The sequence below is a fragment of the Halichoeres trimaculatus genome, unplaced genomic scaffold, assembly GCF_033239565.1.
Source record: "Halichoeres trimaculatus isolate MK-OKI-2021-1 unplaced genomic scaffold, fHalTri1.1 fHalTri1_scaffold_24, whole genome shotgun sequence".
Taxonomy (NCBI): Eukaryota; Metazoa; Chordata; class Actinopteri; order Labriformes; family Labridae; genus Halichoeres; species Halichoeres trimaculatus.
In genome coordinates, this window is record NW_027437202.1 from 5,872,179 (window position 1) to 5,898,051 (window position 25,873).

General features: G+C 47.3%; 1 protein-coding gene across 5 annotated transcripts in view; it reads left to right on the forward strand.

Annotated features, from left to right (window-relative positions):
• The window catches only part of LOC141785986 (nck-associated protein 5-like), a 106,083-nt gene that overhangs the window by 30,447 nt on the left and 49,763 nt on the right, over positions 1-25,873 (forward strand). For 4 of the 5 annotated variants that reach the window (XM_074664663.1, XM_074664664.1, XM_074664660.1 and 1 more), the window contains one exon: positions 18,057-18,120. In XM_074664663.1, the coding sequence (XP_074520764.1) occupies positions 18,057-18,120 (64 nt within the window). Of the gene's footprint in view, positions 1-7,201; positions 7,685-18,056; positions 18,121-25,873 lie in introns of those variants that run through there. The other variant, XM_074664662.1, reaches the window with a different exon arrangement.

The following is a 25,873-nucleotide window of genomic DNA, read 5'->3' on the forward strand; positions in this document are numbered from 1 at the left end:
AGAGTGACCCAGAGAAAGAGCAGAGGCTGACCCCGTGTTTGGTCCGAAGGAGCCGTGAACTTGTAGTGACTCCTACAACTTAATCACTTTCCATTTTTATGCAAATTTACACATTATTCCAAAGTTCTGTTGGTGTCTTCAGTTTGCTTCAGTGGAGTTATCAAGCAGCTGTAAGGTGTAAACTTCCTTCTTAGTCTTTTAAGTGCTTCCTTTCAAACTTAGGATCAGATAAGAGTCCATCACATGCTGGTTTGTGAAGGCAGGTGATGAACACAAAGACAAAACAAACCCCCTTTTACTGTAGGAATCCCATAGCCAATGCAAAGAAACCTCAACGTATTCAAACCCCTCACGTCTCTGAGGTTTTTAAAAACAACAAACCACCAGGCCGGATTTGTACTTTCCAGTGTTGGTCAATTCAGAGCGTCGACAGTGATAAATTACTTCACAAAGGCTTTTGTTCAGCTAAAACACAGACCGCAAGTCCTGAAAACGCCTCCTAGTCCTTATTAAGCTGGATCTCACGACACTATAGATGTTTCCCTCCACCCATCAGAATATGGGGCCCATCAATCCGTCACGAGAAGAAAGGGAAGCTCTTAAATTCCTCTAGTTCTCTGCATCCCATTTTCATAACCCAGTGACCCGATGCATTCATGTCTCAGCACAGCGTATCATAGGGTCGTTTCCCTCTGATCAGATGATCATGACTGTTTTAAACCATTGGGAGCAGAGTTTACACATGGTATCCCAGTTGTTCCTTGGTTTGATTATATGTCACGAGCATCTGTCGCATCCTCAACATCCCAGAACCCCTTGCGTGCACAAACAGACACTCACATCTCGCTCTCACAGTTGCAGCATCACTGCACAAAACCCCAGTGGGATGCTGGCCGGGCTTTCCTGCTCCCTCTATTCAATGTGACCACGTCCTTGACAGACGGAAACAAAAGCTCCGCGGCGCAGTGTCAACATCAGATGGAGCACATCCAAATTTGGCAACACTAGACGCCACATACAGTAGGACGCTGACCCCTGCGTGTTCACCATATCGTTTGGAGTGTTTGCACACGTCTTTTTAAATGTCTGTGCTGTCATCAGACACACACACGGTTGTATCCTGGAGTTTATTAAAGACTTGTGCTGAGTGACAGACAAGCGTAGGAGGGACATATGGATGCTGTGCTGTGATAAAAAGCATGACGGGTGGGGAGTGAGTTTGCATGACCTCTTTCTGACAAGCTGCTGTGTCAAGGCACCGTGACTGTGTAATCTTCCCTGTGGATTAAAACAATAGATTAGATTTTCCCTGTCTCTGCTTCCACCTTTTTTTTTCTCATCGCTTGTAATTTGTTCTGAGCTGGTGTCTGTTTTTCTCTGAATCTTCTCCTGACCTTGTTTTCAGCGGGTTGAGTGTGGCCCAGTACGGCTCACATGGCCTGAAGTCATCCTCACCTGCTTTCTGGAGCAGATGGCGTTCGTCTGTGACCCCTTCAACACCTTAGAGGACAGGGAGGGACACAGAGGGGATGAGGAGGCAGGCAGGCAGGGGGCCCTGCTCAGAGATGCTGGGAGGTGTTAAAGGAAGGGGGGTCAGTGGACTCAGCTGGAGATCCACAGGGCTTAGGACAGGTTAGGAGGCTACAGCTGCAGCCTAAGCCAAGAGGACATTAGCAACGACATCTGCTGATCAATAAGCAATTTGTCATGTTCATAAAGCAACTCTGCAGAGAAGGCAGAGGCAGAACGTGGAGGTTGGATCAGATGTGCGTTTTGCTGGAGGATTAAAGGTAATGGGACTTTCTTTGTGCGAGTGAATTCGCCTGAAGCTAAACTAGACTGCATCGAGTCTCATTCGCCCTTCCTCTTCAGAGAGTATTTGAATTTGGGGCTTTGGCTTTGAAAAAAAACACCAAACTTTATTTGTTGTTTTATTAAAATCTCATTCGGATAAGTCTATTCCATAATTTTCTAATTGTTTAGGAGATTAGCTGCTAATCTCATTAGCGAGTACAAACAACAGCAATCATTTTAACTGAAGTTTAAGACTACAAAAGTCTCTGAATGTTCCCCAAACATTTAAAACAGGAGACACTGTATGAAGGAAACGTCCTTGCCACGCTGAGAGGATGGCAAGGTCGAGGAAAAAGGAAGAAAACCTGTGAGCGCACAGGGAAGAGAAACTGGGAAACGGCTTCACAAATCTGGACTTCGCTGATGTTACTACAAGGCCTCAAAGACGCCTGTGTGCTGCCGGCGCTCTGAGCAAGATGAAAGGCTATAATCCTCTGCTGAAGTATGCGGCGGGGCCTGTTCTGGCGGCGAGGAGGTGGATAGGGTTCAGCCTCCTGAAACCATCCAAACGCCCCCAGGATCTGCCCGTCTCGCTTGGGCGAAAGCCACGCATTTTACAACTTTAATTGGATAAGTTGACCGGTCTAATGCAATAATTTGATCACGTTAAGCTCCGCAGAGATCTAATGCACTCTTAAAGTATATTTGTGTGCCCTCTGGAGTGGATGACCGAGCCTAATCCCTCCATTAGGGGTCACTTTACAGAGTCCAGAATCCAGAATATCTCAAAGGGGCAGTCAGTGAATAACTCAATCGATGAAACCTTCATGTCAGCCTTGAGGCACTGCTGGAATTTGAGCTTTTTCCTTCACCTTCGTCATATTTGAAACGTCAGATTACTCTAGAAAGCAGGGAAGATGTGAAGTGAGAGTCTGATATGGCACTCCATGGGAGTCCCTTTTCTTTTGGAGCCAGCACCAAGTGGACACTCCAGGAACTGCAGTCTTCCACGCAGCTTCATTTTCACTTTCACCACTTTATCTCGCCGAGTCTTCATTCACTCGTCTCCTGAGTCCTGTAAACTCTCCCGCTGTCCAGGCCTGGGCCGCGATACATGCATCATTTTTTATAGAGCTTATGAGAGGACGAGGTTAATCGAATGGGTTAATGAAGCTTTTTATTGATGCTCCCCCAAGGTCGTTCTATAGCTGGTGGCAGGGCTGCATTCCCATACTCACCAAGTGAGGGTACTTAAACAACGCTCGGCTTTTCACTTCCTGTCTTCATGTATAGAAGCAGTCAAGTCAAGGCTATTTATCTTAAAAATATATATAATTAGCATTAATCGCCAACCCCCTCCTGCAGAAAGTGCCGTAATAAACATTTTGTTGTTCTGGTGGTTTCACAACATGAACACATAATGTTTTATACGACTTGTGACAAGCCGTCTTGGCATTCGGATTGAACAGGGTATTATCTGCATTCCTCGAAGCAATTAGCTGCGTTTAAGAGCTGAGTCTTTCTCAGAGTTGCATAATAGCTAATTACCACTCTTGTTTGTCTAAGTGAGTTCTCAGGCACTAATTTTAATGCCTTGTGCTGCTGGAAAAAGGACTTTAATTAGCTCAGAATATTGCATTTTTTATCTGATTCCAGTCATTCAGTTTCATTAAAGGTTCGCACAACATTCAGGTCTATTAACTTCAGCGGAGTTCCTCTTTCCACTGTGCAGTGAAAAGATTTTTATCAGCGTCGGGAGAGTGTGCAAAGACTCCTTTTGTGCTCATGAAAGCGTGCAGATATTTTGACTAATGTGAGAGCTTCACGGTGCGTCGAAAAAAAGATCCTCACATGGAGATAAGAGGAGCGATAGAGGCTGTGTGTGGTTTGGGTTGGTGGAAGTCACAGTGGATGCATCTCCGCTATTCAGCTCTCTTTGAAAGTATCGTATTATCTACGTGAGGGAAGAGGAAGGAGTGAAAACTCAGCTTTCGAAGAGGAAGAGTCTGTTAGTGTCGTGATTTATGACTCTGATGTAAACTACCGTCACAGTGAGTTTAGTTAACAGAGCTTCTTTACATCAGATGGTACCATCCATTTGTTGGATTGCACCTTTATTGGTTTCTGCTAATGCTGATGGAAAAATAACAAAGCAAGGGCATCAAGAACAAAAGGATCCTGTGATCGAAATGCAAAAGTGCATCTAGCAGCAGCTCTGTTGGGAGATAAGACTTGGGTATAATAGTCTCACTTGTTTACCATAATCACCAGAGGAATGTCAGAGCAATTCTTTAAGATTTGCTGCAGATTAATTAAAGATTAACTCCATCAGTGTTAATCCTGCTCATTCCAGGCTCGATGAGCATTTCCTGAGTTGCACAAAGAAGAAAAATCTCGCCTGCTGATGAAGTCTCGCCGGACCACCGTCCTGTTCCTCCCGCTCCTCCCGTTCCGCCCCCATCCCCCTGCTTAATGAAACATGACGGAGGTGCATTATCACTCTCGTCGTATTACACACTTCATCTTGCCACACAGAAGTTAAACGACACACATATGGACACACATGTGTGTGCTCAGGTCTCTGGAGGGGCTCTTGCAGCTCAGCGTGACTCGTCATGTGATTTGCATCTGTCTGGGCGTTTGTGGTGTGGGTCCTGAGCGGGCTTGTGTTGGGTAAACAAACACGCTGCCTGGCATTTCCTCTGCTCGTCTTGATCTGAAAACACACTCCCCCATTCCTCAGAAGGGGCCTCCTCACCATGTTGACAGTGAAATATCTGCTGTGATCTTCTTCCAAACGATTTTACATCCCTGACGTTTTTATCAGCTGTAAGAAGCACAGCAAAGCTTAAACACAGGAAGGAAACAAAGTTCTTCTTTTTCTGTGTGATTAAGGCTTGTCTCAGAACACACACCGACGAGGGAATCGGCTACTCGGGTAATGAGCTCAAGTAACGCACCTCGGCCTCCCCCCTTGGTCACTCATCTGTGATCAAGCTGGAGGGGATTAATGTCGAGGAAGAAAAGTGTAGCTGATGGCTGGAGCCCCGAGCACAGCACTGAAAGGATGTTTGTACATGTGTGTACACAAGGACTTCATGCTACACGGTACACTTCCTCACATTTAGGAGACAGGAGCATGTGACGACTCTTGCTGAGGAAAGGAGACTCTGTATGGGATGGATTGCACAGGATGTAAGCATTGAGTTGGGGATCATTCTGTATCTTTGACGCTTGTTTTTCTAAAACTCCCTAAAGCTTCTTTAAATGCAACACACACAAAGGAAGAAGTCGTTTTCAGACTCACACACTCCCTGTGTGTGCTCTCGAACACACACTCCCACATAGTCACGAGCATCCTTTCCCCCGGACCACCCTGCACCCCATTACAAATCCATATCGACCCGCCGTCCCCCCGGCCACTGTCCCAGCACCGTCCTGTCTCCCCCTACCTCCCCCCTCCCTGTGGAATGCTAACCTAGCTTAAGTGTGTGTGTGTGTGACAGTGGTGGAGCCAGGCTGGCTGTGTGGGCGGCCGAGTGTTTCCAAACAGTGGAATCTGTCACTGACACCCCTGGCAGAGCAATAAGCAGCGCCTTAATGAGCTCAGCAGATCACTCAGCACACAGGGTCCACACACACACATGCACCAATATTACAAATACAGAAACAGCATCACATATATTCAGATACAACAGGCGTGATTAAGGCTGAAAGAGTGTACAAACTCCCATATGTGAGCACGCCAACGCAAAGACTATCATTAGAGTCACAAACACACAAACAATGGGGAAATGATCACGCTACTATTTCTGACACTGCTCCAAAGACGAGAGTCATCCCTCGCTCCTGATTGAATTAAACTGGAAGGCCACCCTCGATATTTCTTTATTACGCCACATATGTAAGTGTTACCGCTGACTCAGGCGTCCATTCATCTTTCTTACCCAAATGGCACAATGGTGTCTAATTGGTGACCACCTGCTCTTTGAATCGAATCACGCTCCCTCCGTATTCAGATCTCCCTGCAGGACAGCTGCGCTTATGATAAACACAATTACCCCTCTGCATGACGTTTCAGTCATAAACGCAATAATCAGGCGTCATGAATCTTTCCAGGGTCTAAAGATGATGAATGGGAGTGTGGCAGGCGGCTGTACGATACATCTGATAACACAAACGTGACAGGACATGTCGATTTTTTATGATCGCTGTTGGGCGACACTGGCTTTCCCAGCGTGGAACCATCAACGCTGAGAGTGACAACTCATGCTTTCATGTTGATCTGCACCTTCCCTCAACTTGGCCACCCGGCCCCCCTTTTCCTCGCAGGCAAACTAATTTTCTCACATGGTTAGTGTCATTGTTCATTTAGGACATTAGTGACAGTGAATGTGGGGCAAAGTGGCAGCGATGGCCCCGGCTCTAAGTCAGCCCCGTCCTTTCTTTCCCCTCTTTAACTGAGCGCTCCTGTCACCAGGACCCTTTTAATTCCCCTTTTCACCCCTCTGTACCCGCCCCCTCTCGCACTGGTCCTATTGGGGAGCAGACAATAGAGCGTCCCCCCTCCTTTTCTGCCTCTTCATCCCCCTTTCTCATCTCCCTGGGCTCTAGCAGGCGTCCTGCCTGGTTGAGGTTGCGGGCTCCAGGCTGCAGTTTGTCACAGCCATTCAGCTGAGACTGATTGTGATTGCGGCAGATGGGCTGGAGCCTGGACCGTCACTCCAACCCGAGCATACTCAAGCACTTCTCTCCTTTAGTCTCTCTGTTTTTCCACTCTCTGGCTTTCAGATTCTGTCCTTCGCTCTCTTGATCTTGAACTCTTGGGTCACCTCTGTCAGTCCTTTGTTGGTGCCTCCTCTTTCTTTTTTTGCATTGTTTTCCAGAAACTCCTGAATGAAACTGTGAAGGCCACTTTTTCAGATTTTGGGACAGGGGACGGTTTGGAAATGGTCACTTTTGGGGTTTTGTGACCTGGACACTGTTCAGCATCTAACCTTCTAGACTTTGAATCTGGGGCTGGATCTAAACTATGCTTCCAGGTCTTGACCCTGATCTCTCAAAAGAAGCAAACCTTGAATTCAAGCATCACCTGGTTTATTTTTAGCTAACACAGATCTTTACTGTTGTCCCCTTCCTGGCCTATATCTCTGGACCTAAAGAGTCCAGTTGCTGGAGCATCCCAAGCTGCCTGCCTCTTGCCTGTTCACGCTCCCCATTGGAGTTAAACCCCCCTCGATACTGTTGTCACCCCCCAAAAACTCCTCCTCCTCAGTCCAAACCCCCACCCCAACCTCGCTTCTCCTCCCCTGAGGAAAGAGCCACCTTCAGAGAGGCAGCCGTCTCCCTGAACACATGTTAAACGTCCTGCAAGCCCGAGGAGGAGGGACGCAGAGAGCTGGAGAGGGAGAAAGAGATAGAAGCAGAGACAGACTGAGGAGAGAAAACAGTCTGAGGAGAGATAAAGCCTGGAGGCGGGGAGGGCAGGGGGGAGGCACACACAGCGCTGTGTGTGAAGAGAAGCCTCGCAGCGTGTGTGTGTGTTAGTGAGAGAAAGCGTAGTGCAGAGGGAGAGCGTATGTAGCGTGAAGGCAGAGGGAAGCGGTGTCGGCGAGTCAATGCATGTTGCCAGATTGAGAGAGACAGGGAAAGAGTAGAAGACAGGAGCAACGAGGGGAGAGGAAAGAAGGATCCTGAGAGCTTGAGGGAAGAGGAGAGGAAAGGCAGTTGGGTTTCAGTCAAGTAGAGAGGAAGGGAGCAGTGCTGCATTGTGGATGTAAACTTTATCGTGAGCCGGATCAGCGGGTAGCAGCTGCAGAGGAGGAGGAGAGAGCTGGTGGATTACCATGAGTGTCCTCTGAATGCACCAGGATGCTGCATCTCCACCTGGGTAAGAAGCAGTGCATGGATTCACGAGCTGTTTCTCCTCTGTTTTTGCTAGCAGCTTAATGATTTTCCTCTGCAACCTCCTGCAGCCGACTTTTCCTCGCAGTGAGCTGCAATTTTCCTGATAATTCCCTGAGGAGGCAGCATATTTCATTTAGTGCACATGTGCAAGGAATGATTTGTACTGAACCTGATTAGCCAGTTGCAGAGGGGAATCGCGTGTCCTGTTGCTAGTGGCAACAGCATGGGGCCGGGGCGCTGCGAAAAAAGCACTTTGATTCTGATTGATAGCTGAAGGAAATGGATACCCGTCGTTTAAGAGGAGGTAAAACAACCGAGCGTTGCAGGGGATTTGTATGTGCAGGAATGCTTGCTCCTTTTCTTCTCTCTCAAGCAGATTAAGATTTTCTACCCAGCCCACTAATCCCACAGTTAAATGACTGGTGTTGAGCTGGGTGTGGATGTGTGGTGGAGAATATGGATTATGGGGATAGAGCCCTCTCTGTTATGATCAGCTCTCTGCAGCTTCATAGAAATGTGGCGTGAAGTGCTGCAGCGCTGGCGTCCATATGTCAATGTCACAGCAGGTCAGGGGTCGTGTTTACAGTGCTTGAAAGAAGGGAATGGTTGCAACCAGCAAACCAAGGATGCCACACGAATCCTGGACGTTCTTAAATCATATTTTTAGTTGGGGTTGTTATCTCTAAAAACAGAACTGCAAGGGAGCATGGGAGAGTATGGGAGGTATCATCACTCTCTTGCTGGATGTTGTCAAAGTGCCAGAGAGAAATGCCATTCTCTGTCTTTTTGAGGGCTTTTTTCCCCGCTTTGGGAACTGGTGCTTCCCAACGCAGGAGCAGAAAATAGCATCTGCCATGTAGTGGATGCTTTACGAGTGGAAACGGCACTGCATGTTGGCAGCGAATGTCAGAAGCAACAATAGTCAAGAGAGTAAGACACAAGTCTGCATGCAAGGGTTGATTCTTTCTCTTTGAAGACAGCAAGTGTCGTCAACAACAAGCATGTGACCTTTCGAGAATGGTTGTGTTTGTCAATGAAACCCAGGACCTGAGGGAAATTCCCCTCCATGCACCAGGTCATGACTTAACGTACTGCTGGCGAGCATTGCAAGTTTAAACCCTTTTGGACGGCCAACGCTGTTAACGTCTGTGCTTACCAAAAGCTCCAGTTTGGCCATTTGGTCCACTTTCTGTGTCTATTTAAAGCCTTTATTGGGACCACAACAGCAGTCTGTCGTATCATCCCTCCTCATGGGCAGATGTGTTGCTGCACTGGGCAGTTTGAGCCCGCTGCCCGCTGAAACCTACCTGGGGATTACCGGATAAGAGGATTGCCAAGTGCAGGGATTTGATTTTATAGAATTAAAACTGTAATTCTCTCCATCCAGACCGTGCAGACCAACTATTTTCCCCACGTTATTATTTTCCTCCCTGGTTCCACTACTACATCATGTGTCCTACATTTGTGGTTTAAAAGTCACGAGACAGAAATGGCAGGAGTTGGCTGACATGTTGTAAGCTCAGAGGGGACTGACTGCTACCTTTAATCGACCACATTAAGACTCCTCCAGCTGATCAAACTGCGTCTATCCCTCCTCCACCTCTTGTCCGTTTCTGCTCCTCACTCCTCTACATCCGATTTTCCCAACTTTTCCTCCTCCCTGCATGTGGCGCTCAGTATTCAGTGACCCTCGGCCGGCATATTGGGTTCAGGTCAAACTGAATTACTGAGGAATGTTCCCTTGTTCAATGGCCGGCCCAGTGGGCCTCAGCATGGGACCACTTCCCCTTCATTGACAGCCAGGGGACTTTCATTTTGAAGGAGGAGGGGGAGCACCTTCCAGACAACTTTCCCAGATAATTCCCACTGTCTCTGCATCAGTACCGTGGAGCCATGAGCCAAAGCAGCCAGTTTAATGATGTGTACGTGTGAGGCACATCTCGGGATCTCACAGCCTTGTTGAGACGCTCTGCTCCTGTGACTGCAGGCCATCCAGCTCAATTAAGGGTGCTTTGAATGCATTCCTCCCCTTGGCCTGCTCTACATTTATCTTCCCCCACGACCAGCACGTGGGAACTTTAAAAAACACTCCTGCAGAGCTCTCTCGGACTGGTATGAACCTGTTTTTGCACTGACAAACAAAATAGCTCAATGCAGAGTTGTGACATTTTGCCTGGCTGTGCATTTTTAGATCTCAAAGAGCCAGAACACATTATATCCACTGGATGTTAACACGTTGGAAAGCTAGAAAGATGGGACTCTCAGATGTCTTTTCTCTCTGCGTCTTCACTTGGCCCGACTTGGAATAGTGTCACTAAGGAAAAACATTAAGTTTAATGGTCCGACACGATTTATCACCAATAAAAGGCTTTTATTTGCTGGCTATCAATGGCTTATTGCATGCACTGACTGTTTTGCCTGGAGACAAAGCTCTGCCCAGACACCCTCTCTGACTGTTAAGTGATGTCATTAGAGACGGAGCATATTTGTGGGTTTTAAATGGATGAACTTGCTCCATGTGAGTTCACCAAGGTGCAGCGGCTGTTTTTGTCTTCACTGCCTCTGAGCTACTCATTTAAAACAGCATTTCTCTTTTCTACAACCCCATGTTTGATGGAAAAAGTGCAGATAAAGCTTTTGTTCTTGTTTGATATTCATGCCACAAGTGTTTCACTTCTTTGGGGGGAAAAAGCCCTGAATTGGATTACTTTTTTAGGTCATAGTCCTGCATGCCAACATTTTACAAGATAATATGGTGTTGCCCTTGTTTACTAGACGCAGCTTTCCTGCTGACACACTTTCACACTCTCATGCATCTCCCAGTCTTCACATCAAAGCACTCGAAAAACACACTATTGTGAGCATTCCCTCTTGTTTCGTGTTTCTATCCCCCATCACGGTGATGATTTCAGCGGCGCAGGCCGTTTACGAGCATGAAAAAAAAAGGGGGTCAGCGTTGTAGTGGTAGGTTGCGCGAGGCGGGGAATGTCAACAAAACTTCAGCTCCCCACTATCACGGCTGTAAATCATCGGGTAATAGTGGGAGAAAAGTGGCGGGAGCTCGGCCAGTGGCTGGAGGTGTTGGTGCAGCTGGAGAGGCTGCTTCATCGTCGTGCAGTAAAACTCTTTTCTAAACACAACACTTGTTTTATTTCAGCTCTTTTTCTCCATTTGGTGCAGCTCTTTACTTAGAGTTACTTACTATGAGTGCAGGGACTTTTAATTGCTTTATTACCGGCATGCCAGAGTGCAAGAAAGGGGCGCTATGGCAGCAATCTGGAGACAAGTACAGGAACACTATCACATTGAAATCTGTAGAAATGCATCTATGATGATTTTTATCAAGTTTAAAGGTGAATCTCCATCTCTTGAGTCTCCTAAAACAGCTGCCCAGCAACTCAGGCTCACAAAGACATCAGCACCCCAGGGTGGGAGCTGTAGAAACGTCCCAGCCGTAGCTGGAGTGCTCCTATTTACCGTACTTTTTTGTTTCTATTGTATGTTCAGTGGCCGTTTGTCTGCCTTGTGTAAAGGGCTACTGTTTGCCCTGCTTCTCTGAAAACGATGTGTTGACAGCCACTGTAAAACACCCTCCAGCCTCGGCACAGCCTCCATGAGTCAGCAGAACCTTCCAGTATTACAGTCCTGTAGTAAATGTGAGTCCCATGTTCCCCCAATTACTTTGCCCAGGTTGGTGAAAACAGAACAATGGGCAAACGTGTGACTTGCCTGGAGTGTGCCTGTGCCATAAAACTATTCAGGTTTAGAAGGTCATGGAAGTACAGCTCTAGCATTCTGTGTTTATTCCTGAGTCTGGATGCAGAATGTTTTCTGTTTTTTAATGGCTTTTTGGAACGTCACTTCAGTGCATGAATTTTTTATTACTTGTTTACGCGATGACTGCTCCAAGGCTCCAACCCCCTGCAGCCAAAAAGCTGTTTGACCAATAGCCACAATATCCAAACCAATCCCTGACAGGAGCTCACAAGTTTGAGTTTCAGCTCTTGAAGATCTTTGGACGCCGTGAAAGGTGTTCAGACTGTGTCTGAAACTCACTTTGCAGCAGCTTTCCTGCTGTTTACATCACTGAAAACATAAGAAACCAGCAGGCTTTGTCTCCTGTGATTCCACAAACCTCCACCGAACTCTTAAATCAGGAGGTAATTGCAGTCCAGTGTGAAGCCTGCTTCACTTAAACCCAATTATACTCCAGACAAGCATCACTGGAAAACCTTAAAGACACAGACACGCAGGATTATTACCTGTTGGAATGTGAGCGCGTGGCTGGGAATGTTTTTTGATAAGCTCAGGGTTTTTCCTGCCTTTCTCTGCTCGTCTTCCTCATATCTGTGGGGGTTCAGCGTCTCCTCACTTTGGAGTCATCTCTCTTTCATGATTTGGACATGAAAGATTTAAAATTGTGTGCTGTTCTGTGTGCATGTCTCTGCTTATCCTTGCCAGTGTGTTTATACATGTGTGTTCATGCATGTGTTTATGAGTTGCCCCCTCGTGTCTTCGCCTCATTCTTCACAAGCCGCAGCGAGTGAGTAAACCCGAGCTGGCAGACAGGCGGGCGGGTGCTGCAGCCATTTTTAAAGCACATCTGCTCATCCGAGATGTTGCGTTTCGTCTGGACAGGAATGCATCTGTGGCTTGGAAACAATCGAGGTCAAGAATAAGAAAACATTTAGGGAGACAGACAGTCAGGCAGGGGTAATCCACGGTTGGCGAGCGCATTCCTCCGAGCTCAGAAGGAGTCTCAGAGGAATCCTCATGTCTGATTTTTGCTGCTTCAGAAGTTTGAAGATGCAGCGCCTGCATTTGATCTGATCCTGACCTACAAAGTGATGCATTTAAACCCTCGCTGGGCTTCAGCCTCGTCATCACATCAAAAAACTACAATATAGGTCATCTGTGCGAAGTTAGAGAAGTGTAATTAAGACATCCAGAGCTGAAACTCTCCAAGGGGCGAGATCTTATCGCAGAGGGAAAGCATAAACAACCCCAGAGCATTCAACATGTTGTTGACTTTGGATAAGTCTCGCTAATCACGAACATCTCAACTCGTTTGACCGCATTACTGGAGCACACGTGTTCAAACAAAACACAGCGCCATACATTTAAAGGTGACCCACATTTTTGTCGGCTTTTAAGGCAACTCTCATGAGCAGCTTACTGGGTTCAGAAACTCCATATTTGGTCTTTTTTGTGCATGAAAAGATGATTTTCTGAGCCCACAATCACTCATCGTATGTCCTCAGAGACGAACCATGTCCCTCCTCTTACAGTAAAGACATCTCGAGGCCACATGGCGGCACAGAAAGGCGTGTGTTCTTTGTGTGCTCACAGCAGAACCTCATCACATTTCACCTCGTCAATAATTGATGGTCTGCCGTGGTGAGGTAAGGCTCATTGTGCCTGGATGACTGGGTGGCTGCTCGGGGCGTGTGAGGTGCTGACATGTGGCTCCGGTGCAGACGGGGTCCTGGGCAGGAGACTGGAGGTCAGGGACCAGCTGTGGGAACAGGCGCAGGTCAGGCCCGGTGTTCGGCTAGCACGGCGGAGCTGGCTGGTGATTGATTGGAGCTGCTTAATGCAGTGGGACCGATTGAACGGTCACAGATGTGGGAGCCCCGCCCCTCAAATGCCGGGAGCAGACGATGTGTTTACACTGAGGGCTGATGCCATCTCGGCTGCAGAAAGCCTCATTAGGACTTAAAAAAACAGCAACATAAATGAGAGCTTTGAATGATGATGAGACAGGATGTGAAAAAAAGCATCTGGTCTTTTCATGCACAAGCAAAATCTGATGTAAACAAGAGTTAAAGTATCAAATTTGCAGCTGTCAGACACTGTTTGGATGCTTTTCCAGCCCCAACGTGACAATTTCATCCCATCTTGACTCCAAACTCCTGGCACTTGCAACTCTGTTATCCTTTGAGGCTGTGTTGGATGTTATAACTTATCAAACGGCTCGGTAAGCTCATTGTCCTGCCGCTGGAGGCCGGGCTGTAAATTCTGGATGGGTGCAGAAGGTTACATAACAGAGCCGGAGGAGGATTAAGGATGGGAATGACCGGTCCAGAGTCCGAGCCAAATGGCAGCCTTCGGAAACCTCTGTGAACGGGGTGGCCTTGTGCATGGAGGTGGAGGTTGCGTGCACATCAGGGTTCCTCACCCAGCAGGAGTGCAGACTCATGCATAAATGCATGGCAGCGCCGAGCTCCTCCAGCCGCTCTGTGTACGTTTGTGGTTCAGAACGATTGAAATGTTTAGCCTCAAAGACATTACTGGAGCGCTGGTTTATATTTATACATCTTTTATACATCCTCCTGTCAGTGCCGGAGCTCTCTGCGGTGTTTAATCTGCTTCAAATCAGAGCCTCTGTGATAATAAGGTGGTGCCCTGAGCTGTGAGGGGAATCGGAAACCAAAACGCAGCAGACAGCACTTTCTTTCTCTTTCATTATGTGCTTAACAGCAAACAAAGTACAATGGATTACACCACCTGTATGCAGGAGCTGTGATAGTGGTGATGAAAACACAGCTGCCTCCCACAATGCACTTCAAAGCACATGGCGTCCGACATGTCAGCTCAGGTTGGCAAAGCGCTCTCCATCTGATTGATCCACCCCTCAGCCCCTGACAGATCGTGTCTTTGCATGCCGCCGCGGCTGCCATGACGCTTGGAAGCAAACAGTCGGCGCGTTGTCTCAACGTGAGCGGGAGGAGGGAAGCGTGAGCAGGATTTACACAGCGTCTGAGGTGTGTGTGTGAGTGAGAGTGTGTGTGTGTGTGGAGGAAGCAGGGTGGATCTGCTGTGAATGAAACAAGGCTGGTGTCAGGATCACTTGAGCTGTGAGAGGGATGTGGAGCTTTGATGTGCGAGGAACGAAAGGGAAAGATGTGAGGGGTTGAAGTTTGGCGTGGGTGGACAGCAGAAGATATGAGAGGAAACTTATGCTGGTTTGCAAACTTAAAAACTGAGATCCGTGCAAGAAGCTGGTACACCTAAAGCAAGAAAACTGTCTTTACATGACCTTATTTTGCAGCTATAATCTGACATGAGCCTAATTAGTTGGCGGCTGTGTTAAAGTGATGAAACAAACCTGTGCTGTTTGAACTTTCAGCCCCTTCTCTTTGCATTTCGCTCACTCTGTTTGACCTTTTCATTGAAACAAAGCCTCTCTGGCATCAAGGAGTGTGTGTTTGCTGCAGTTCCCCCTGGCTGTGTTGATACTCAATGTATAGAAACATCATCTGAGTCCACAGCTGGTTGTTCCCACTCCTCCAAGTCTCTGCAGGACTCCCCCCTTCCACTGAGGCCTCTGGTGCTATCAGGTGATTCCAGGTCAGTGGGAACTGCTGGAGGTCCACGTCAACGCTACTCTCTATTGGCTGCTGGGATTTACTCAGCCGAGCTTTATGTTGGAGTAAGAAAAACAGCCGAGGAAGAGGAGGCGGGGGGAACGTATACACGGAGGACTGTCAGCTTGGGCTTTCATCACATGCTCAGATGTACAGTGCAAGGGCAGCGGGGCTGGGGCCTGAAATAATTCCTGTTTAGTCACAGTGAGTAGAGCGTAGAGAGCGTGAATAGAGAGTAGATTAATTTTCAAGAACTTCCTCATTTGTGGAGATAATTCTTCCTCTTTCTACAGATCTACAGTTTCATTTAGCAGACGCTTTTGTCCAAAGCGACATGCAACACAAGCAAGAATTTAGACAGAAGGAAAGACCTAATTAGTGCAACAACAGTGCTACAAGTGATTCGGCTTCAGGAAAACTAAACTAAGAAACACTAAGAGCTGAATCTTGGACCTTCTGACTCATTCTACCCCTGAGGACAAAGAGGACAAGGCTCAGATTAAGGGCCTAAGTGTTCCCCGAACAGATGAATCTTCAGAAATCTCTTAAAGTAGAAAAAGACTCTGTGGATCGTATAGAGTTAGGTAATTCATTCCACTATCTGGGCACATCAGAGGAGAAGAGTCTGGCTAGAGATTCAGAGCCGTGCTAGGCTGGGAGCACCAGGCGTCTTTCACAAGCAGAGCGTAGTGGGCCAGGAGGAGAGTAGACCTGGATGAGGGATCCCAGGTAGGCAGGGGCCGTTTCTTGTCAGTGTTTTGTGAGCCAGAAGAAGAGCTTTGAATTTGATTCAAGCTGCTCCTGGAATCCAGTGAAGAGAGATTAACAGCGGGTTGACGTGTGCTGTTTTGGGCTGGTTAAAGACCAGACGTGCAGCTGCATTCTGGGTTATCTGCAGAGGTTTAAATGTACACATAGGGAGATCTCCCAGGAGGGAGTTGCAGGGGTCGATGCATGATATCACAAGGGCCTGTACCAGAAGTTGCGTGGCCTGTTGTGTCAGGTAGGGTCTGATCCTCCTGATGTTATAGAGGGCATATCCACAAGATCCACAGATTTCTGGCAGAGTTTGTGGGCACAAGTAGATTGGAATCAAGCAGGACATTGATAAGTGGTTGAACCAAGGGAGTCCTCTTTGTCAGTGAGTGTTTCTCTCGCAAAAAGTGACGCTATAGCCAAAATAAGGTGACTTGCATCTCCAAAAATCTCTGCTCAGTCATGCTAGTTCACCAATCTGATGCAGGCTTAAAAAGTCAAACTCAGAGCTGAATCTGATCTTTAAACTTGTATTACAGAATATAACGGATTACAGATTAAATTCCTGCTCCATAATCCCACGTCAGCACCACTGAGCATCCTGCAGCATTCAGAGCTCTGTTTTCCACCGCTGCAGCTGTAATTACGTCTAACTCTGAATGTCAAATTGCTCTATATTTGGTGATGATTTTCTCCGGGCAAAGTTGGCTCATGCTGGCTTGCTCCTGGATGAACATGCCTGTGCATAAGTGTGCTGAAACTTAACCCCTTGCAGGCCTGACGCTCAGCCATAACACAGACTGGAGGAATGCCAGGCCGGCCTTGTTTAACAAAACAATATGTGGAGTGAGGATTTCCAGAGACATCGGAGAGGTAGTGTAATGTCTTCAAGCGTTATGTCGTAATAAAAAGAGACATGAGTCAGTAGAAGGTGCAGTCAGATTTTTTCTACGCATTCGTGAGCGATTAAAAAAGATAAACACCTGAACTTTAATGAGTACAAGTCCCACACCCAAACACACCTCCTTGTCTCACAGCGTTGGTACTTTATTCGCCTTCCTCCCGGATTTGTCACCGCCGCAACGTGTCTTTCACAATCCGAGTTCAGTCTGTCTGCTCCCATTTAGAGGGAAACCCAGAGGTAGACGTGTGAATTCAGCAGCAGCAGCAGAGGTGTTATCTTATAGCTCAGGTCCAGACAGCGGTGGATTCATCCATCAAAAATACGTCTCCCCGGCTGGCTCTTAATCATCCAGGGTTTTTCCCGGCAGGTAAGCCACTCAGAAACAATGATGTCTTGTCGTGGATGTTAGTCATGAGTTATTTTTGGGGGAGATGTGGGAGGTTGGCGAGGGGGTTTTGGGTGTCTGCTCCTCTCCAGAAATGTGAAAAATGTGCAGGTGATTGTGATTAGTTGTGACTGTGTGCTGTTTGCTCTCCTTTATTTGCTCCCATGGTGTGTTATTAGGTGGTTTGGAGTGTGTGTGACAAAAACAACTTTACTGTCAAACCCAATGTGTGTCCTCGTTTCGTTACCCTGGAGGAGGCTGCTTTTATCCTGTGGATTCTTGTCGGATTTCCCAATACTTCTGCTTCATATATCCATCACTGATAGGCGGCCTGAAGAGGTCATCACACAACGCTTAAACCATCAGATTAAGGAGACTCAAACATGTTACACATGAGCTCTCAGATAAAAACACTCACAGACAAACTGAGCATGTCTCTAACTGTCAGACGCAGCCTGAGTTTCCCCGCTGCCTCAGGAGAGGCCGTAAAAACCAGCTTCTTTGTTATCCATGCTAGTGTGCCAAGTTTTATCCCATTAAAGTCTGGAATGCCCTCCTCTCCTCACGTGGGAAAAGGAATGAGACGTGCACGGTCAGTTTCTTTGTTCAGCACGCTTCATGTGTGAGTGTGAGTGTGAGTGTGAGAGGGGAGACAGGGAGGGAGGGAGGATGCCCTGCTTTTTGTTTCCTCCTGAGCTATTTTTGTCCGGACAGAACTGCAAGCGCTGGGTTTTTTTTGCGTGGTTAGGATGACCCAGTCTCCTCAGAATGTGTGTGTGACCTGTGTGTGTAAGCTTTCTCATTTGTTCTCTTGATCTAAAGCTGAGATTTGGAGCCTGAACTCCTCCATCATGAGTGTCGCAGAAATGCAAGAGTTACTGTGTCAGAAGGACCTGATCCAATGACTCACCCTTGTTTTCTGTCTTCCTTCCCCTCCGTTTAGGGAGAAGCTGGCCGTGGCTCGCCTGCAGAGGGAAGTCGCACGGAGCAAGAGCGAAGGAACAATGGTAAAGTACAGTCCAGACCGCCCGTCCCCTATAATCTGCGCAGAGCCAGAAAAGCCAAAGTATGCTCACTTCACACACACACCCACAAACAAGCTGCAAAGCCCTGCAGAGCTACAGGAGGCGATCTTTAGCGTCTCAACACTTCATTAGGGACAATACTGGAGAAATACGCGCAGGAACAGGAAGTATCCAACCAGAATTGCCTGCGTCTTCTGGGTCGTGACCTCTTCACATCGACAGTCAGCTAACGTGCTCTTTTCTTGATCGTATTAAGTTGCACAAAGTTTTCACAACAGGTATTCAGAGCTGTGCGCAGGTTGGGTAACATTACAAAGCTCAACCCAGAGCTTAACCTGTCAACACGCCATTGTGTGAAGCTTCAACCTCAAATCGCTGATATTGTGCTTTCACTTCTTTCTCTGAAGCAACGTGAGTAAGCAGGATAAGGGTTCAGGAGGGTGAAACCTGCGTCCGTGCGTGTGTGTGTGCATATTTCTGTTTGCATATTTGTCCGTGAGCCGACGGTTTGTGTGTCTAAGAGAGGTCAGAGAGGGAAACCACGTGACGAAGCCCAAGCTCAGCTGATTGCAGCCTCCGTGCAGAGGCTGTAACCACAGGCCCAGCTGTTTGCCTGCACCCCGGTGACGCCTCAGATTCTGTCCGTGGCAGCTGTCCTAAAGCTACAGCACGCACAAGGCTGATTCACCGAGAGATTTCTCGCACTGTTTTGTCTGATTCTCCATCGATCCCTCAAGGAGGAGTTCTTGTTTTTGCTCCCCTGTGGTGGTGGAGGAGGTCAGATGATGGGGTTGGAGTCAGAACAGAGCCCCTGGAGCTGGGCGAAGGTTCACACGCAGCTCAAGGGCACTTCAGTGCAAAATTCTTGCTGTCATGAAGGTTATTTTTAGCCTCTGTGGCAGAGAAACGCTGGGTTACGCTTCCATTTCGAAGGGAATCTACCATGTGATTGGTTCCTCATGTGGAAAATGAGCTTTACATCAAATCAAAGCACAGAGATCACCATCGCTTCCAGACGTGTTTGCATCAATCTTTCCAGGACTAAACAGGCTCTAACCTGCTGACCTCTGGGTGACTTTTCCAGAACTGTCATTCCAGTTACCCATGAGCATGTGAATCACCAAGGTTGACGATTGATTCCCACAGCTGGGAGACAAACTGCAGATGAAGTGGATGCATGAATCCTCTGGTGAACTCTTCGTATCGCTGTGAGACAATCAGTCATGTGAACGGCTGGAGATGTATGCAGCGATGCCGATAATAAACACAGCTAACATGATTAAGCACAGTCACTCTCACACCAGTTCACACACTCTGAGTTACGATGGGTCAACTTTAAGGTGTGAGGTTAAGTGGACAAACAGATGCTTCATTCGTCAGCAGCTCTGACAGGACGAAGTTGTGCACTTTGCTTCATTTTTCTGGCGTATTTGTCTTCTTTAGTTGTCAGAAAGAGGTCAAAGAAGCAGGTGCAGCGAGCATCTCGACTCCATCGCTCATGAAAAGTGACAGAAACTCAGGGACAGGGAATGAAATCTGCAAAAGCATTATTTACACTTTTGCTTCACTTTCCATCCTCCTGCAACCCCAACCTCACATCCTCTGACCTTAAAGCATCCCAAGAAAACTACATCTTCCTCCAACGCTGTGAGCTCCTCTGAAGCCTCATGCGAGGGGATGACATGCTAATTATTACTTTCGCAGAGGAGTGTGTGTGTGAGTGAACTGTGTCTGCGCATGCACAGAGTTAAGAGAGGGATGAGTTATCTGTGCCAGACAGGAGGAGGGTGAGTCGAGGGGGAGGTGGAGGAGGAAAAAAATGGGGGAGGAGGGGGGATATCACTAAGCTCCATTTGAAATTGGGATAATCCCCGCTGGAGTCCCCTTGCACTCTCTACCCGGCATTCCTGGGAGGCTTCGGAGCTCAGGCACGGTTCTTCAATGGGACTGAAAAAGAGACTGCTGCATCAAGGAGATAATTGTCAAAGTGCTGGCGGTGTGAAGAGGGAAGTAGCCCGTACCCCCACACCCCCTACGCCCACTCTGTGCCCACTCACTCCCCTCCCAACCCCCAAATCTTCGCCTGCCAAGGGACCAACCTAGAGACAGCTTAAACCCGGACTTTTTGAAGTGTCTCTGTATCTGATGCCTCCGTTTAGTTGCTCTTTCTTCTCTTCATCCATTAACATCTTTGAAACACAATTGCTCAACAGTTTCTTCTCTGCAGGGAGGTGTTTTGCTGCACCATTACTCGCGCTGTGTGCAGCAAAAGAATGCACGCAGTATCTTTATGGTTGCAGTCGTAAGCCTTGAGGTCTTGCTTGCAGTTACACACCCCTGTGTGTAAATGAAACAAGTATTAACAACACAGTTTACTGAGGAGTGTGTGTTTTAACTGGGTCTCCTGTTGTGCAACACGATGGCTACTGGGGCTGCAGGAGCACAACGCTTCTTTTGTTACGGATCTTTGGGGATGAAGCGTTTTTTGGATAATTTGCAGGGCAATCAGGGTGTAAATCGCAGCGTCTGTGCAGGGTTTACCGCGAGCACGGCCACACAAGATGCACCAGATTAAAGAGATAGCGTCCAACAGCCACAAGAAGTATCGGCCCAAGACAAATAATGTTTTTGAGCTTGATAGCAACACTTGATAACTTGGTTTTCTGGTATCAGGGTGTTTGCTACCTTCTGGTAAAACTCTTACAAGACAAACATCAGGTTTCCTGGTCACGGTTTATTCAGCTCCCTTCCAACAAGCCTGCCCTGTCTGTCTGGACTCAAACCCCCTCATTCACGGCCTTGTCGTCGCCGCCGCTGTAGGTTTCCTCTGGAATTCCTCACACCCTAAAACCCAGAGGCGTGGTGCAGGGCAGGGCCACGCTCTGTCTCCCACTCTCGTTTGATGCCACTCCGAGGTGCAATCTAAGTCCGTCAGGGGCAGGATGCCGGGTTTCCTGCAGGAGGAGGGGGGTAGAAAACAGAAGTGCACATGCAGGCTTGTAAAGGCAGGAGGAGGGGGCTGGGCTCGCCATTAAAACGGCGTTTAAAACAGTCGGGTAGGATTCGAACCACTGGAAACGGCTGTCTAAACAACATGGGAAAATAAACTGTGGTGCTTTGAGAGAAACAGGCTTTATTTTTCTTCTGGTTTTTGTGGACGCTCTGTGATATCTGAGCTTAAACAGATATGAGTCAGATTCACACACAGTTATTCTCCCTGAAGCTTTTCTGTTGATTACAGCGTTTGATTCCTTCATGGCTGAGTGGAGCAAGCACGGGAACGCTGAGGGGAAACTGTGTTGTACTCGAACTCGGTTTAATTGTGTAACTCACTTCTTTAAAAATCGGAGCATTTCATGTAGAAAATGAAGTTAAGATAAGAGCGGAGCTGCTGTGAATTTTAAGTGGGAAACGGGTGGCAGTGTATGGTTAAATAGGCCCTGGAGCCAAGATAGAAATCAGCTATTTCTGTCCATGAAAACAGATTCTTCATGTGCTACAGTCTGGTAGATTGTATGTGACACAGTTTGAAACGCCACAGCAAGAAGAAATGAGTTTGAAATTTACTTCTGGACGGCGAAACGGCCTTCAGAGCGGGTCATCTGGTCCTGAGTCATTCAGCCTTGAAACATTTCTGCAAAAATAAACTTGTGGTTGGAAATACAGAAGACACAACCCAGAGTTGGGGTTCTGTCTGTTTGGGGTGTCTCAGTCTTAGCAGTGTGATCCCGACCCCTTAACTCCACATGTTGTGGTTTCCTCGGGCAAACCCCTGACCCCCAAAGCCCCTGTAAAGCAGGCGACGTGAAGCTAAGTGCTGTCTTTCCACATGCACTAATGGAGCTAATACCTGGTTGGAAAGATAAGCACAAGACCTGCAAAGAGATCCCCAACAATAATATTGTCTCGTCTAACCGTAGATTTACATACTCTTCAATTTATTGGCTGTGACCACGAGCTTTGACAAACATTTGCTGGAGTGTGGTTTCCATGGATTTCAGTTTAAGCATCCAAATTGGGTTTTTGCATACTTCAGAGTCCAGTCCACCAAAAACTTTAACCCAAATATCTACGTCTGGACCAAAATATGGCCAAATATGACACTTAGTGCAATCATTTCCAGTAAACTTGAAACCAAAGCGATCCAAACAGAGGCTTTGGTTGAGTGTGAGTCAGGGCCTTTAATTAGTTAGTGGTAATTAGACCAACATATTGGTTTATCTGACATTGATTTATGGACCTTTAAGAGCCATAAAAACCACCTCAGGACTGAATCTTTTGTGAAGCAGATAAAAAAAAGCCAGTCTTCAGCCCTCATGAGCTCCAGCACTGAGGGACCCTCACCGAGTGTTTCTGACAGCTGTTTGGAGTGTGTGTGACAGCGTGGAGGTTTCACCAGGGACTCAGGTGCTGTCTCCACAGATTGGCCCTTATCGGCGGCGGACAGGGGGGGCGAAGGCCGAGAAGGGGTCCCCACAGCTCTCGGCACATTCACCGGGTGACGAGCGCTGACAGGCAGGCTCAAATCGCATCTCCACACCGTCTCTTTCACCCACTCTGCGGAGTGTTTGTGTGTGTGTGTGACTGAATGACTCGGAGTGCGTGGGTGTGTATGGGGGGGCTCCCTTGGCAATGATAAATGGGCCACTCGTATGATTTAGCATATTCCTGCGGTGTATGTATTATTTGCTATAGTGCCCGCGGCGGTGTAAGAGCGGAGCGGTACACTCTGATGTAGTGGCTCTCCATGATAATTGAATTGATGGAGCCCTAGGGGACATGGGACGCAGGTTTTTGGTGCATAAAACTGTTTAAAGTCCACATTATTTCTTTAACAAATCATGCCTGGAACAGATGTTTCTGAGTTGATCAAGAAATAACTTCATTTATGCACCTTTCTGATGACTTTAAGAGATGTTTTCACGGCGTCAAATGATGCAGACTGTGATAAAGATCATGCATTGCCCTCTGAATGGCCTTGAATTGGAGTATACTTGATGTAACATATTGAATTATCTTAATACTCCCAGTTTTACAGCTCAAAATCTGCAGTCATTAAGAGTTTGGTGTATGTCTGGATGGTGTGGCGTTCTGTGAAGCACTCTTGTTCTGAGCTGACCCTGCATTTCTCTGACCTCCTGTTTGCCCATGAAGCCAAATCCTCCTCACGTTACACTTTCATTTGAATCCAGACTTGCTGACGAGCACACACACACACACACACACAAACAGCCAAGTGGCATGTTTTATTTATGAATGAAGAACCTGCGCGGGGTGTATTGTGTCCCTCATGTTTGCTTTAGCAGCGAGCCAGAGATCCGCTCCCGGCTCCCTTTGATTAGGCAAAGAGCTGCAACTGAAAGGGGGGGTTGTGTGTGTGTGTGTGTGTGTGTGTGTGTGTGTAATGAAGAGATTATTGAGCCCCCTGAACTGTACCCCAAACACACAGAACATACAGAGGTACAGTTGCAGATGGACAGCACAGAGAGTCCACGTGCTCGAGCACTTAACCTGATCGCATTTCGGCTTTTATTTTATTGTGCACAACAAGCAGAGGCAGAGGTCTCTAATTAATTTAGACTCCTCCGTGGATCTTGCAGGGTATCAGGGGGGTTCAAGTCTTCTGGATGAATACCATTACCATCTAATGCAGTCCAATTACAGGGGCAAGCAGCATTCTGGGCTCCAGAGCTCCTGATATGATTTTAGCCTTATGAGAGAGGAGGAAGCGCTCACGCATGAATCTTTTATCCTGCACATTGAAATCAATAGCTTCCTGCAGTCCATTCAATCGAAAGCATGTTGTAGAGGTGATAAATTTGCTCATATCTCCATGGATGGATTGGGAATGAAAGCAGCCTCGCTTGTCACGGAGGTCAAATTTAATCCTGAAACACCCAATCTGTGCGAGTCCTTTCATATACTGTGTAAAACCCCGCCCGCACCATTTTATAGATTACTATTCCATTTCATATTGCTTTCACCAAACCTGTGTTGTCTGTCAGAGCTTGCTTTGTCAAGAGCTGCAACTTTACACCAGGAGAACGCTGCCCCCTGCAGGACAAAACCAGGCAGTGCATGTGTTCACACTGCCAGGGCCAGTCGAGTGAGAGGATTATGTCCTCAATCGTCGGATTAAGCAAAGTAAATGTTCTCACAGAAACTTGCCAGGCGTGTTTTCATCACGTTCCCGTCTCTGTGTTGACTCTGAGAGATCTTCCCAGGGCTTTGCTGAAGGCGTGTTGCCTTTTAGGATGAATATGCTTTCAATTAGGGCGGCGCAGACGATAAACATTTCAGCCTAGGAATACTGTAATGTATTGCTGGGAATTTTCTGGCCACGTAAAGATATGGTAATGTTTGATTTAACGGCTTTAGGGGCTTGTTAAAACGCTGAAATTATATATCGAACAAAAGCAATAGAGGCCTCTTTTTTTAAACTACAATGGAGGCCGTAAATCGTGTGTTGTTAAAGAGGCAGTTGGCGAGGCTCCGTCAGCAGACACATAGTGGTCGGTGGTTTATGCCTGGGGTGGCTGGGAGGCCGGGTGGGCAACTGAAATCAGGACTACTGCGCTTTGTGAGACTTGGGGCCAAGATGCAGAGCAGATCAGAGAAGCCTTTGTGAAGCTAAGCTGCAGGATGCTCCAGTTCATGTTGTCATGTGTTGCGTTTTCTGCAAACCTGACAAATAGGACTAATAAGCTTCAGGTATGACCTCCTTTACATGTTTTCATCTTTTTGCCAGGAAACCGTTGGTTCAAGTCCAGATATATAGGCCCTGGCTCTTGGCAGGGGGATGTTCTACTTCATGCTTCTGTACGGCCTGGATTTACTGCCGCCATTACTCCCGAGAGCCTCCCTGTTGTGTACAGAGCTGCTCCACACAGCAGCCCTTTAGATTTACAGCCACGTCCAAGAGCAGAACTGGTTTTAATGGTGACTTGGGCTTCATATTCTTTCTCCTTTTGACCGATTCAGGCTGTTAAAATCTGCTTTTGCGGCACAAACGCTGCCAACATGCTAGAGTGTAGTAGTCTGCATAAAAAACAGAACGATCATAGTAAAAAAAAGGACAATTTTCTTAATGTAGGGTAGTTTAGACATGTTTTCCTGTTGTTGGATGGGAGAACTCTTTCCACTGTTGCACCACTAGATGTCAGTATAATTCTTATCAGAGCAAAGAAAGCTCAGCATCTTTGCAGCTTTGCACAAACCTGTTTCACCCTCAACATGTTTCTTTGCCCCAGTCTGCTCTGAGAGTTTCTGATTTCACTTTTTAAGACACATGACGATGAATAATCTTTAACCAAGCACTGACGGGATAATCCTCTCTTGGAGGACGACTCCTTCGCAAGGCAGCGCTCCAGTCATAATGGCTTAACACTTCACTTAAGCCAAACAAATAAGATGGAGTGTGCTTCAGATTCAAACCTCTTACTCAGCAATAAGTGCAGCTCAGCTGGCAGACAGAAGAAACTTTTTCCCCGCAGATGCTTTGAGTTATTTCACAACTTTGTGTTTCCAGCTGGTAGCCCTGACAGGATGATGACACATGGGTGAAAACTTAAAGCAGGAGCTCTGAAAATGCAGCCAGGAAATGACAGCGGAGCAAGATGCCAGGGGAGGACTGAAAGAGTGATGGATGTGTAGAGTTTTTAGTGGCTGTGGATAAAATCTCTTTGCCAAATTTCTGGAGCGGCACTTTGAAGTTAAGAAAAGTGTTGGTTAGAAA